This window comes from Hippocampus bargibanti, linkage group LG08 (genome assembly GCF_051943395.1).
Source record: "Hippocampus bargibanti isolate YZ-2025 linkage group LG08, ASM5194339v1, whole genome shotgun sequence".
Taxonomy (NCBI): Eukaryota; Metazoa; Chordata; class Actinopteri; order Syngnathiformes; family Syngnathidae; genus Hippocampus; species Hippocampus bargibanti.
The window spans coordinates 2719764-2733425 of NC_142741.1; the positions used below are offsets into that span (position 1 = coordinate 2719764).

Here is a 13662-nt window from a genome sequence, read left to right on the forward strand (position 1 = left end):
AGTGTTTTTTTTTTGCTTAAATTAATTAACTACAAAATTATGTAAAAAAAACTAATTACTCGTGTAAAAAATACACTATATCAAATATTTTTATTTATATGGCTTGATTTATATGTGCACAGAGAGCATCCACTAACTTTCACTTTCCCTGTGGTTACTCTGGTCTGATGATCAGCTGTTACTAATTTGCTTTTCATATTAATAATACTATCATACCAACTAGAAAAAAACATAATTGAATAATAATAACAGCATAATGTAATAACATTTGTCCACCTGTCTACCCTAACTCGCCCCCTCTTCTCCTCAGTGCTGTGTGTGTCTGAAATTCTCTCCTCCCTCCTCTACCACGGATATCGACCAATCACGTGCGGCTTTAACCGAAGACTGTGGGCGGGGAATAGAGGACAAAAAAGATCGGCTCCCATTTCCGGCTCCTGAGGAACCGGCTCTCTTCGGTCACATCAGAGACTCGGATGTAAGAACCGTCTCGTTTGCGAACGACACATCACCAAAAAGGCGACAACCTAGCATACTTATAATAACGCACGGTGGCTAAACTATTCGAAATAGCATTCGACAACAACCAACTCGTAAATATTCAATTAATAAACCCAATTACTATGTCGTCCCAACGAAGAAAGTCAGAAAACGTGAAAAAGAAAGTGACCAAGTCTGAGGACAACATGTTACTTTCTGGACTGTCACTCAACGTTGCCGTAAGTATGACATTTTTTAATTTGTTGTACTTAACATCACCCGGTTTGTGTCCAAACGGCGTTTGTCGGTTAGTTTATTGTAGTCAATCTCCGAATGTTATTAGAAATCGACGTTATATACTGCCGTGTTGTATCTAAATCTAGTTTAGACAATAAAGTTAGCATCGAAACAAATAAAGCAGGTGCTGTGAGAATGTTTTCCCCCGCTAGCGCCATCTTGTGATATTTCAGTTAAATGAACACCATTCGGAAGAATAATTAACGATGAGAACCAAATATTTTCTTTGTAAAAATAATACATGTGCACGTGTAGCTAACTGTGGTCACCGAGTCTCCTAAATGTTAACCACCATTAGTACACTTCATTTTCCTGTTTTTTTCCCACAGCACATGGACATCAATCAGAAGACTTTGGAAAAATGCAAGGACATCTCCGCCCCCGATTTAACAGAGACGTTGCTGTTGCAGTCCAAAAAAAATGAACAAGCCAATCTGATCTGCGTTCTAAAGGACAGATCAGATGAACTGTTCAAGCAATGTCAAAGCCTGCAGCAGGCCAAAGCCCAACTAGAGAAGCAACTTGAGAGTTGTCAGAAAGAAGTTGTACAAAAGCAGCAAAGAGTGGAACTGGTGGAAAAAAGATTTCTGGATTTAGATGCCAACAGTCGCGCGATTATCGTGTTTATGGAAGAGTACAAACATCAGAATGCGCAGCTGAAGCAGGAAAACAAGCGACTGCAGACAGAAAATGACACACTTTTCTCCCAAAAGTTACACGACAAAGAGATCGCCCTTCAAAAGCTTACAAAGGAAATTAAAGTTTTGAGAGAGGAACTCAAAACTAAGGAGAGTGCATATCAGTAAGTTTTGTTTAAAGGACAACCGACACCATTTTTTTGTTTCCTAACTGACATCAGAAAAACGTTTTATAGCATCTAAAATACCCAAAACACGCAGGCTGATATTTTTAGTCAAATGCAAAACACCCATAAAAATGACTTAAAGTGTCCCAAAACTACTTCAAAATGACCTCGGAGATGGCGAGTTTCAGAAGGTCCCGCCCCCTTGTTCGTGACGTCACGCCAAGACGTCTTGCCTTGTTCGAGAAAATAATTGCTTCAGATTCGGAGAAGATGCTTTCTTGTTCCACATCCAGTGATGAATATGATTCAAATAGTTCTGAAGAGGAAAGCATACATGTTTGCAATCGATTAAAGAAGTCCTTCCGTCTCATTTTGAGGCGTCTGGACTCCAATGTAGCACCCAGAAAATGTCCAAGATGGCGCCAAAGCTACGTTGGAAATGGGCTGATTTGTCTGCTGGGAATTTGTCTCAACTAGTATAAAATAGTAGTATTGGTGCAACACACAATGATTCACCATTACGTTTTCCTTCTAATTTCGCCATCAACACGAAGTTTTCAGACCAAACAAAGTACCCAAAATGCATTGTGTGTCGCTTTCTCAGTCAGGGGCGTTCCTTCAGTGACGTCACGTACAGACTCGTCACCAACTCAAAAACAAGACTTCCTGAATATTCAGCGAGAGTCTTAAAACGTCAAATATAGCTATATGCGGTGGAATCTTTGTAAAATACGCTCAATAGAAGTCATTTGAAGATTTTACAAATTATGGACACAACTTATCCGGAGAAGTCGGTTGTCCTTTAAGGGGAACAAATAAATACACCATTGCCTTGATGTTCATTCGATAATCACAAAAAAAAATGTTTCCTATTTGAAGTATGGAAATGACATCAAAAAATTCTCTGCTTTCTTTAAAAGGGAGAAAATCGCCCAAAGTCAATCAACATCCACAAAACAATCAAAAGAGCGTCAAGTGACGGAAGCATCGCTACTTGAACAACTGAGCAAGTCTCAGCAGCAACATGAATTTGCAGAACAAATGTGCAGATGTAGGTGGTAAACAACTCATTCCTGTATATCCACATGGAACGTACCAGGATGAAACTGAGGAAGTTTTTGGCTTTATCACCATCAGCTCTCAAACTAAAATTTCTAAAAGCCGAGGAGCAACACACGTCGAAGGAAGCCACCATGAGCAAAAGCATTACAAGTCTCACGAAAGAGAGAGACAAACTGCTGCGTACCTCTGTGGAACAAGAGAACACCTTACAGGTACATTTTAGAAAAAACGTCCTCGTCGGCAGAACGTGTTTATTATTTTATTTTATATACAGTAATACCTCGGTTTACGAACCCCTTGGCTTACGAACTTTTCGGTTTACGAACGTTAAATGTATGAAAATTTTACCTTGGCATACGAACTATTTTTCGGGAGACACACGGAGCTGCCACAATGAGTGATGTGTCATTCGAGACCCATCACTCTTCTTCTCCTAAACGAAAATGGCAGCCGGCTTGTTTTGGTCCTCTATTCCCCGCCCCCAGTCTTCGGTTAAAGCCACATGATTGGTCAAGAACGCAGCAGTGAGGGGAGGTGGTTTAAACATTCAAGAGACAGGCAGACGACAGAGAGTGACAAAATGGCTAGAAAACAGTGACATTTGGACTTGTTTCAACTTTGATAGACTGCAAGGTTAAAATTCCCATCAATCAGACGCCGCAAATAACCCGCACAAGCCATCTGTACACGTGATGCAAAAAGCTATCAACCTAGCTAAAGAGAACGAATTGATGAGGAACTAGGTAAAATCATCGCAGAGAAAGCACCTGCAAGGGATCATTCCTCAAGATAGTGAAAGAAGACTACGTTCCTCAAGTGTTTAATGTTGATGATACCAGCCGACTTTATTATACTGTAGTTTATTTCTTTAATTATAATATCAATAGCACATTTATTACACATAAAATAAGGTATATTTTGTTTAGTTTTAAGGCTGAGAGAATTAGAAAGTAGAAAATTATGTTTTATGGGGACCTGGGAACGGATTATTCTCATTTTAATGGTTTCCCATAGGAAATATACTTTTGGGATACACTTTTCGCCTTACACACTCTGTCTGGGAACCAATTAAGTTCGTAAGCCAAGGTATCAATGTATGTGTCATTACAGGAGAAACTAGAAGAACTCCGGATTCTAGAAGTGCATTATAAAGAGCTGAAGAGAGCCCAGATAAGAGCAGAGGAAAGGTAAACACGGTTGCTACATTTGCTCAATTTTAACTTATTCACTGCCAGAAATTGCAAAAAATGTGTCCACTCCAGGTTTTTGTCACTCAAATTCCAGGACCCACATAATATTGAGTTTTTTGTGCTACATAAACATTCAATGCAGTGTAAGAAACCTGTGACCAGGGGTGTCAATACCATACATGCTATAAATAACCAAAATAGCGAAACTTGTTGAAAACACCAAGCACAAAGGTTTCCCATGGATTGATCTCTGTAAAAAAACATGACGTGGTCCATTTTTCATTGAAAATTTTACACTCCTTATCTGCTTGGATAATGACATTTTGGCTATTGAGGGTGTTGAAATCGTGGTTGGAAAAAAAAAAGACCTCGGTTGAAAAAAAACACAGCTGTTTTATTCTACGTTGATCGAAACAGCACTACTCTGTCCCCTAGTGGATAATCCTTGAATTGCACTTCATTAAAAATATGAATTCCATGTTGTTTGTGCATTTTCCCCACTTTTAAATGATCCTGCGGGCCTGATCACACCTCCTTGGGGACCGGTTCCGGCCCGCGGCCCGCATGTTTGACACCACTGCCTTAGACTGTCTTCTTTCATCAGAAAAAAAAGTGAATTCCTAAATCATCTGGGTCTGGCGTTACCCGAGATTGGAATGGGGGCAGCTGTACAAAACGCAAATGCTGCCAGAGGTCTGACCAGCGCTTTATCAGAAAAAAAACAAAACCTGAACAAAATTCGGGAATGGAACTCCACGTCATATTTTCAATTAGAATAAATTCAGGAATGGCAGTGAATGAGTTTAATGCTAATAATAATGGTGCTACGTGTGTGTTTTTGAACTCAGGTTTAAACATGAAGCACATGCAGTTAACGCAGATAAAAGGGTCAAGGCGCTCAAATCTGCCTTGGAAGAAGCTAAAACAAACAACGAGAAGCTAAAAAAGGTTTGTTGTGAAGACAAAAAACAAATAAACAAATAAAATCTTGCATCCAGGGTTATACTCAAAAGTCTATATTGATGTTTTACAGGATTTTGAGGCATTCAGAGAACACAGCAACGGTCTCCTGACTAAGGAAAGGGAGCTAAATAAGATACTGCGACACTTGAGGAAATAAATTTTGGATTTTTGAAAATCTCCATGCCAAAAAAAAAAAAGAGTGAAAATGAGCATTGCTGTATCACAATGTCATCTTTTAATCTCATTTTTTGAAGATTTCCAGCGCGATACAAGCAAAGCGTGACAGGTCAGAAGTTTTATTTAAATAGAAATGATACTGTACAAAATGAAAATAGATTTCCATCCGTTGTCATTTAAGAATGCTCCTCTGCCAATTTCTCCGCCTTTTGGACCACTTCTTCAATGGGGCCCACCATGTAGAAAGCCTGTTCGGGTAAGGCGTCGTATTCACCTGAATAAAAAGAAAAAGGGAAGGAAGGTGTTGAGTGGGAAAAGAGCGCCATCATATGATGGGAATGCATCCATGCATATTTGAACGACAGTGATGCCTCGGTTTACGAACCCCCTTGTCTTACAAACTTTTCGGTTTACGAACGTTACATTTATCAAAATTTTACCTTGGCATACAAACTATTTTTTGGGATACACACGCCACAATGAGTGATGTGTCGTTCACGAACAAACCCGTTCCCCTAACAAGAAAATAGCAGCCGACTGTTTTTGTCCTCTATTCCCCGCCCCCACTGTTCGGTTAAAGCCACGTGATTGGTCAAGAACGCAGCAGTGAGGGGGTGTGGGGGGAGGGTTTACAGACAGAGAGAGCGTTTAGCCGTTCTCCAAAAAAGAAAATGGCAGCCGACTTTTTTTTGGTCATCTATTCCCCGCCCCCAGTCTTCGGTTAAAGCCACGTGATTGGTCAAAAACGCAGCAGTGGGGTGAGGTTTCAACATTAAAGAGACAGGCAGACGACAGAGTGGGTAAATGGATAGAAAACTGTGAAATTTGGACTCGTTTCAACTTTGATAGTTGATAGAAAGCAGAGTGTAGACTGCAAGGTTAAAATATCCCATCAATGAAAGGTAAATTTCTCCACTGCGAGACAAATAAAGGCAAATCCAATCCAATCAGGCTCCACAAATAACCCACACAAGCCATCTGTACACTTGATGCAAAAAGCTATCAACGCAGCTCAACAGAACACAACTGATGATGAACAAGGTAAAATTATCGCAGAGAAAGCACCTACAAGGGATCATTCCTCAAGATGGTGAAAGAAGGCTATGTTCCTCATCAAGTGTTTAATGGTGATGAAACCGGCCACTCCATTCCATCAAGCCATCAACGACCACCACAAAGGTAAATAAAACAACTTTATTATACAGTACAGTTTATTTCTTTAATTATAATACCATAGCATATTTATTATACATAAAATAAGGTATATTTCGTGTCGTTTTAAGGCTTATTTAGTTGAAAATTATGTTTTATGGGGACCTGGGAACGGATTATTCTCATTTTAATGGTTTCCTATGGAAAAATTAAATTTTGGGATACACACTTCTCACCTGACACACTCTGGGAACCCATTAAGTTCGTAAGCCAAGGTATAACTGTACCTGCTAGAATGCTCTGGAATCCTTTGATTGTTTCCTTGAGAGGCACCAGCTTCCCCATGTGGCCGGTGAAGACTTCAGCCACTTGGAACGGCTGCGAGAGGAAACGTTGGATCTTGCGAGCGCGAGCTACGGTTAGCTTGTCTTCCTCAGATAGTTCGTCCATACCCAAAATGGCGATGATGTCTTGTAATGACTTGTAGTCCTGAAAAAAATAGTATGTCGGACTTATTAGCACCAATATGTATGTATTGCATTGTATTTTGGACAGCCGCCCCCATTTCAATCTCAGATAACTACAGACCCATATAACTTAGGAATTAACTCTTTTTCTGATGAAAGAAGAGAGTCTAAAGCTTCTGACGCTGCATTGAATGTTTATGTCGTCCTAAAACTCAATATTCTATGGGTCCTGCAATTTGGGTGAAAATGACAAAAACCCTGGCACTGGAGTGGACACCTTTTTGCACCGGTACCGTCTGGCAGTGAATGAGTGAAAAAAAAAATGTCAATCTTGCCTGGAGAATCTTCTGGACACCCCGAGCGACATCATAGTGCTCCGACCCGACGATATTAGGGTCCATAATGCGGGAGGTGGAATCCAGGGGGTCCACGGCGGGGTAGATACCCAGCTCGGCGATAGCACGTGACAGTACAGTAGTGGCATCCAAGTGAGCGAAGGTTGTGGCGGGCGCAGGATCGGTCAAGTCGTCGGCGGGTACGTAAATGGCCTGCAATGCAAGCGTGTTTTGGTTTTCAGACGGTCAACGGAAATGTTCGCATCTTTCCAGTCCAAAGATCTTACTTGTACTGAGGTGATGGAACCTTTCTTGGTGGTTGTAATCCGTTCCTGCATGGTACCCATGTCGGTGGCTAACGTCGGCTGGTATCCCACAGCAGAAGGGATACGACCCAGCAGAGCAGATACCTAAAGGACATTTACACAAGTCAATCCAAATAATTCCAGCATTACACAATGGATTACAGTGATACCTCGGTTTACGAACCACTTGGTTTACGAACTTTTCGGTTTACGAACGTTAAATTTATGGCAATTTTACCTTGGCATACGAACTATTTTTCGGGATACACACGGTGCGCCAAAATGGCAGATGTGTCGTTCGCGAACGAGCCCGTTCTCCTAACAACAAAATGGGAGCCGAATGTTTTTGTCCTCTATTCCCCGCCCCCAGTATTCGGTTAAAGCCACCTTATTGGTCAAAAACGCAGCAGTGAGGGGGGGGGTTAAGCATTAAAGAGACAGGCAGACGACAGAGAGAGAGTGAGAAAATGGATAGAAAATAGTGACATTTGGACTCGTTTCAACTTTGACAGTTCAAAGGAAGAGCGTAGACTGCAAGGTTAAAATATCACATCAATCATTAACTGATTGAATCAATTGTGTCCGTAAAGTGTCCTTGAGAGCTTTTATTATTGTTATTATTATTATTATTATTATTATTATTATTATTAATCAGGTTCCACAAATGTCCCGCACAAGCCATCTGTACACTTGATGCAGAAAGTTATCAACCCAGCTAAAAGAACAGAATTGATGATGAACTAGGTAAAATTATCGCAGAGAAAGCACCTACAAGGGATTATTTCTCAAAATGGTGAAAGAAGAAGGCTACATTCCTCATCAAGTGTTTAATGCTGATGAAACCGGCCACTCCATTCCATCAAACCATCAACGACCATCACAAAGGTCAATAAAACGACTTTATTATACAGTACAGTGTATTTCTTTGATTATAATACCTTCACACATTTATTATACATCAAATAATGTTTATTTTGTGTCATTTTAAGGCTTAGAAAATTAGAAAATTATGTTTTATGGGGACCTGGGAACGGATTATTCTCATTTTAATGGTTTCCTATGGGAAATTAATTTTTGGGATACACACTTCGCCTGACACACTCTATCTGGGAACCAATTAAGTGCGTAAGCCAAGGTATCACTGTATTCTGAAAAGTGATATATATTCGCAAAATGTTATTCCACCCATTCTTTTTTCAAGTAAAATTCATTTATCAGTAAACTAAATTACTAAAGTAAATGTAGCCATTAAGGTCCTTAATAGAAAACAGCAAGTTGTCAAACATTTAAACACTGAACAGTTAAAATATTTTGAAACGATCACACATTCACAGCTACAGATAATAGTACATGTTTTGATTCTCCATGCAATTTAATCCAAAAAGGTAAAAATCCCCCCAAATTTTGTGAATATGTCACCTACCTCCGATCCAGCCTGAGTAAACCTAAAGATGTTATCAATAAAGAGAAGCACATCCTGGCCTTCTTGATCGCGGAAATATTCTGCAACCGTCAAGCCGGTAAGAGCCACTCTGGCACGAGCGCCGGGAGGTTCGTTCATCTGACCGTACACCAGCGCAACCTAAAAACACAAATTTGGTGTTCAATAAAAAAAATGAGAATGGATAATACGGCATCTGTGACATCATCAGATTCACCTGCAATGGTCCAACCCATGTTGAAATGTAGGACGAAAAATAGTATTAGTTGTACTAAGTTCATCCTGTCTACTTGATATCTAATTTTAAGCAGATTCTTTACTTACAGTGTAGGTGTTCAAATACCTGACATGTTTCGACGACTACTTCCGCCTTCGTCAGAATTAATCAGCCCGTTTCCACAGGCTGATTAATTCCTTACACTGAGCTTTGTCGCCCTCTTCTGCCTCTTTCTGGTGCTACATGAAGTTTTCAAACGAAACAAAGTACAGCAAAATGCATTGACGTGATGGAAGGACTGCTACAATGTGTCTTTTTTCGGTCAGGTGCGTTCCTTTAGTGACGTCACGTACGGACTTAACTCAAAAACAAGACTTCCTGAATATTCAGCGCGAGTCTTAAAACGTAAAATATAGCTATATGCGGTGGAATCTTATTAAAATAAGCTCAATAGAAGTCATTTGAAGCTATTTTACAAATTATGGACACAACTTGTCCGCAGGCGTCGATTGTCCTTTCAATGTTGTTACCTTGGAGGTGGTGTCCTTCAGGTTGATGACGCCAGATTCAATCATTTCATTGTACAGATCATTGCCCTCGCGGGTACGCTCTCCGACTCCGGCAAACACCGAGTAGCCACCGTGAGCTTTGGCCACGTTGTTGATCAACTCCATGATCAAGACAGTCTTCCCCACGCCGGCGCCGCCAAACAGACCTTGGCGAACGAAAGGCAAAAATGAAGATATTGGCTCACGTCAAGGAATGTCAACATTTTCTTGCAACTGACCGATTTTTCCACCCTTGGCGTACGGTGCAAGAAGATCGACCACTTTAATGCCGGTGACCAAGATCTCCTGCTCCACACTCATGTCAGTGAACTCAGGAGCTTCGGCGTGGATGGGAGCAGTCCTGCGGGGTGATTTTTAAATCACTATTTTAGCTATGTCATAACATTTATAAATGTTCCCCTACTTATGAACATTCGAGTTACGAACAATTACATTTTTTGGAGTCACATATGTAGTATTCTCTCCAGTGTGATACAGGTACAGTGATACATTGGCTTACGAACTTAATTGGTTCCCAGAGACAGTGTTTACGGCGAAAAGTGTGTATCCCAAAAAATAATTTCCCATAGGAAACCATTAAAATGAGAATAATCCGTTCCCAGGGCCCCATAAAACATCCTTTTCTACTAAATAAGCCTTAAAACTACACAAAATATACCTTATTTTATGTATAATAAATGTGCTATGGTATTATAATTAAAGAAATAAACTGTACTGTATAACAAAGTGGTTATATTGACCTTTATGCTGGTCGTTGACGGCTTGATGGAATGGCGTGGTCGGTTTTATCAGCATTAAACTGTTGATGAGGAACGTAGCCTTCTTTCACCATTTTGAGGAATGATCCCTTGTAGGTGCTTTCTCTGCGATAATTTTATCTAGTTCCTCACCTGCGATAATTTTACCTTGTTCCTCATCAATTGTGTTCTGTTTAGTTGGATTGATAGCTTTTTGCATCAAGTGTACAGATGGCTTGTGCGGGTTCTTTGTGGAGCCTGATTGATGGGATATTTTAACCTTGCAGTCCACACTCTGCCTTTGAACTATCAAAGTTGAAACGAGTCCAAATTTCACAGTTTTCTATCTATTTTGTCACTCTCTCTTTGTCGTCTGCCTGTCTGTCTAAAGCCAATCACGTGGCTTTAACGGACTACTGGGGTCGAGGAATAGAGGACCAAAACAAGTCGGGTGCCATTTTCTTTTAGAACGGGCTCGTTTGCATACAACATATCACGCATTGTGGCGCTCCGTGTGTATCCCGAAAAATTGTTCGTATGCCAAGGGAAAATTATCATAAATTTAACGTTCGTAAACCGAAAAGTTTGTAAGCCAACGGGTACGTAAACCGAGTTTTTTTTTTAACAGTGAAATCTTAAAGAAAAATGGCCCTAACAAACTCACTGTTTGGTACTAATAGGACCACGTTCGTCAATGGGTTCTCCAATGACATTCATGATCCTCCCCAAAGTTTCTGGCCCTACGGGAATCCTGATCGGAGCTCCTGTATCAAGAACCTTCTGCCCACGGATCAGACCTTCAGTGCCATCCATGGCGATGGTCCTCACTGTGTTTTCACCTGAGTAAAGACCCAAAAGCAGAGAATGTCAATGTAAAAAAGGAACCATTTTGATTTTGCTTCCACTCAAGTTCCATTTTAGAACTCACTGACCGAGATGTTGTGCCACCTCAAGCACCAGACGGCTTTCACGACCCATCACCTCCAGTGCGTTGAGGATCGGCGGGAGGCCTTCATCAAACTGCACATCCACAACAGCACCGATCACGGCTGTGATGCGTCCATTGCCGAGAGCTGCCTGAGCGGCGGGGTTTGCGTAGCCCTTGCCTGCCATGACACATTGGGATTTAATTGGTAAATACACTATCTTAATTTTACTCCCTGGTGGTTTCTGCTATCTTTGTGACTGCTTTATTTTGACTGTATATGATAGTTGTCCATGTTAAGTCCCATCTCAAACCCACCTATTTAAAATAGCATTTTCTGTGTATTTTATTTATTGCATTCTATTTGTGATTGTATTTTTATTTATTATAGTACCTATGATTGTCTGTGACTGTAAAGTGTCCTTGAGAGCTTAGAAAGCCGCTTAAAATAAACGAAAATAAATCAAATACATTAAAATAAATATTCTGTTAAAGCGCTCTATAAATCAATATATTTGTTTTTTTGTTTGGTTAACATTAAAACAGTTATTTTCGAAACAAAAAAAAAAACATTCTGCTGTATAGTCAGACAGTCCCTGCCTCATCACATTTTATTATTTCTACCTAGCTAGCTATCTAATTGCTATCTATTTGATATCTATTAGCTAGCTAGCTGGCTAGCTATTTGCTATCTATTAGCTATCTATCTAGATAGCTATCTAATTGCTATCTAGCTAGCTATCTATTTGCTATCTAGCTAGCTAGCTATCTATTTGCTATCTCGCTAGCTAGCTATCTATTTGCTATCTCGCTAGCTAGCTATTTGCTATCTATCTATCTATCTATCTATCTATCTATCTATCTATCTGCTATCTATCTATCTATTTGCAATCTAGCTAGTTATCTATTTGCTATCTGTTAGCTAGCTAGCTATCTATTTGCTATCTATTAGCTATCTAGCTGGCTATCTATTAGTTATCTATTAGCAAGCTAGCTAACTTTCTATCTATTTGACTTATTCCGGATTGAGTGAACGCTGGCGCATGTGGCTGCCACTGCTCACCCACAGAAACCCCTATCCTGTGAACGTAAAGTGACCTTGAGAGCTTTGAAAGGCGCTTATAAATTACATTTATTATTATTATAAGATGTATTGTATTGTGTTGTATTTGACTTGAAATACAGCATTCATCCATTTTCTAATTAATAAAGAAATTGGACAGTAACTGAACACGTCCTGCTTCCACAACACACATTCGAACTGTAATTGTCACAATATATTTAAAATTATGGTTTTCAGTACGCATTGCGTTACATCAATCTGAGCGAATATTGAGGTTACTTTATTTGGCTGACATTATAACATGACAATCAATCATAATAATTACATTTGCATGTTAATATCTGTAGACTCATTGCGACTGATAAGTAAGAATTAGCTTGCCGTGTTTGACAATGAAAGGTCACAAAGGCGGACATGACAACAAGGTCAGACTACAAAAAAGGGAATGCAACCACTAACATTTGACAATGACATACTCGAAACAAAAATAAAGAATGGAATATATTCGTTTTGGAATCAAGCATTTGAGTGCAGGAAGGAAGGTAAGGGGACACACGTCCATCGAGTACAGTTCAAAGGACACTTAACAATGACAGTGCAACCAAGTGAAACTTACACAAATTGAGGCTGACATTACGACCGCCGAATGTCTTCAGTGAGTTGACACCGGGTTTAAAAGCTTGCAAAACTCCATTACAGCAGCGTCCGACTGCACCCAGCATAGTTAAAAGATGGCTGAAGGTGAAGCCGCTCAGAGGACAGCTTCAGTATCAACTACGGAGCGGGCGAGTCCGTTTTGCGCATGCGCAGCGTGTCAGCGGTTCATCTTTTTTTGCCAAAAGGGGGCGGTACCAGCGTGGCTTGGAATTAGTGATGGGAATTCCGCCATCTTTTCGGAGAGCCGGTTCTTTTGGCTCGGCTCACTAAAAAAGATTCGGCAATTATGGCTTCCGAATAGCTCCTCAGTTTGTTTGTTTTTTGTTGCTTAAATTAATTAACGACCCAAAAATCATGTAAAATTATGTGGAAACTAATTAGTCATGTAAAAAATACACGACATCATATATTTTTTAGTTATATGGCTTGGTTTATATGCGCACAGAGAGCATCCACTAACTTTCACTTTCCCTGTGATGATCAGCTGTCACTAATTTGCTTTTCATATTAATAATGCTATCATATCAACTAGTAAAAATAGAATTATTGAATAATAATAACAGCATAATGTGATCACATTTGTCCACCTGTCTGCCCTAACGTCCCCCCTTCCCCCTTATCGTGTGTCTATAATTCTCCCCTTCCACCCTCTACCACGGATATCGACCAATCACGTGCGGCTTAAACCGAAGAATGGGGACGGGGAATAGAGGACAAAAAGAACTGGCTCTCTTCGTTCAATTCAGAGATACGGCTATAAGAACCGTCTCTTTCGCGAACGACACACCACTACTCGGAATACTCAAAATGTCAGATCGGG

General features: G+C 40.2%; 2 protein-coding genes across 2 annotated transcripts; one reads left to right on the plus strand and one right to left on the minus strand.

The window, feature by feature from the left end:
• The first annotated feature begins 518 nt into the window (after positions 1–518).
• ccdc89 (coiled-coil domain containing 89) lies at positions 519–4988 on the plus strand. The gene is made up of 7 exons (XM_089002714.1): positions 519–719; positions 1107–1579; positions 2503–2633; positions 2720–2856; positions 3755–3831; positions 4683–4782; positions 4868–4988. The coding sequence occupies exons 1-7, from the start codon at positions 624–626 to the stop codon at positions 4952–4954; spliced, it is 1101 nt and encodes a 366-aa protein (XP_088858840.1). The 5' UTR covers positions 519–623; the 3' UTR covers positions 4955–4988.
• A 19-nt stretch (positions 4989–5007) lies between these two features.
• Positions 5008–12981, minus strand: LOC148894289 (ATP synthase F(1) complex catalytic subunit beta, mitochondrial-like). Its single transcript, XM_089002712.1, has 10 exons — positions 12802–12981; positions 11130–11303; positions 10862–11036; positions 9679–9800; positions 9422–9606; positions 8657–8815; positions 7216–7338; positions 6929–7141; positions 6414–6615; positions 5008–5248 (listed from the first exon to the last, which is right to left on the minus strand). Exons 1-10 carry the CDS (start codon positions 12905–12907, stop codon positions 5151–5153), a joined length of 1557 nt encoding a protein of 518 aa, XP_088858838.1. The 5' UTR covers positions 12908–12981; the 3' UTR covers positions 5008–5150.
• Positions 12982–13662: the final 681 nt, after the last annotated feature.

Bases quoted from the DNA above. Each gene is read 5' to 3' on its own strand.
- ccdc89 (XM_089002714.1), top strand. From the start codon at position 624: ATGTCGTCCCAACGAAGAAAGTCAGAAAACGTGAAAAAGAAAGTGACC. The intron at 2,857-3,754 runs GTACATTTTAGA...GTGTCATTACAG, and splicing joins AACAAGAGAACACCTTACAG to GAGAAACTAGAAGAACTCCG. The intron at 3,832-4,682 runs GTAAACACGGTT...TTTTGAACTCAG, and splicing joins CAGATAAGAGCAGAGGAAAG to GTTTAAACATGAAGCACATG.
- LOC148894289 (XM_089002712.1), bottom strand. From the start codon at position 12,907: ATGCTGGGTGCAGTCGGACGCTGCTGTAATGGAGTTTTGCAAGCTTTT. The intron at 11,304-12,801 runs GTAAGTTTCACT...GTGTCATGGCAG, and splicing joins TAATGTCAGCCTCAATTTGT to GCAAGGGCTACGCAAACCCC. The intron at 6,616-6,928 runs GCAAGATTGACA...TATTTTTTTCAG, and splicing joins GTGTCCAGAAGATTCTCCAG to GACTACAAGTCATTACAAGA.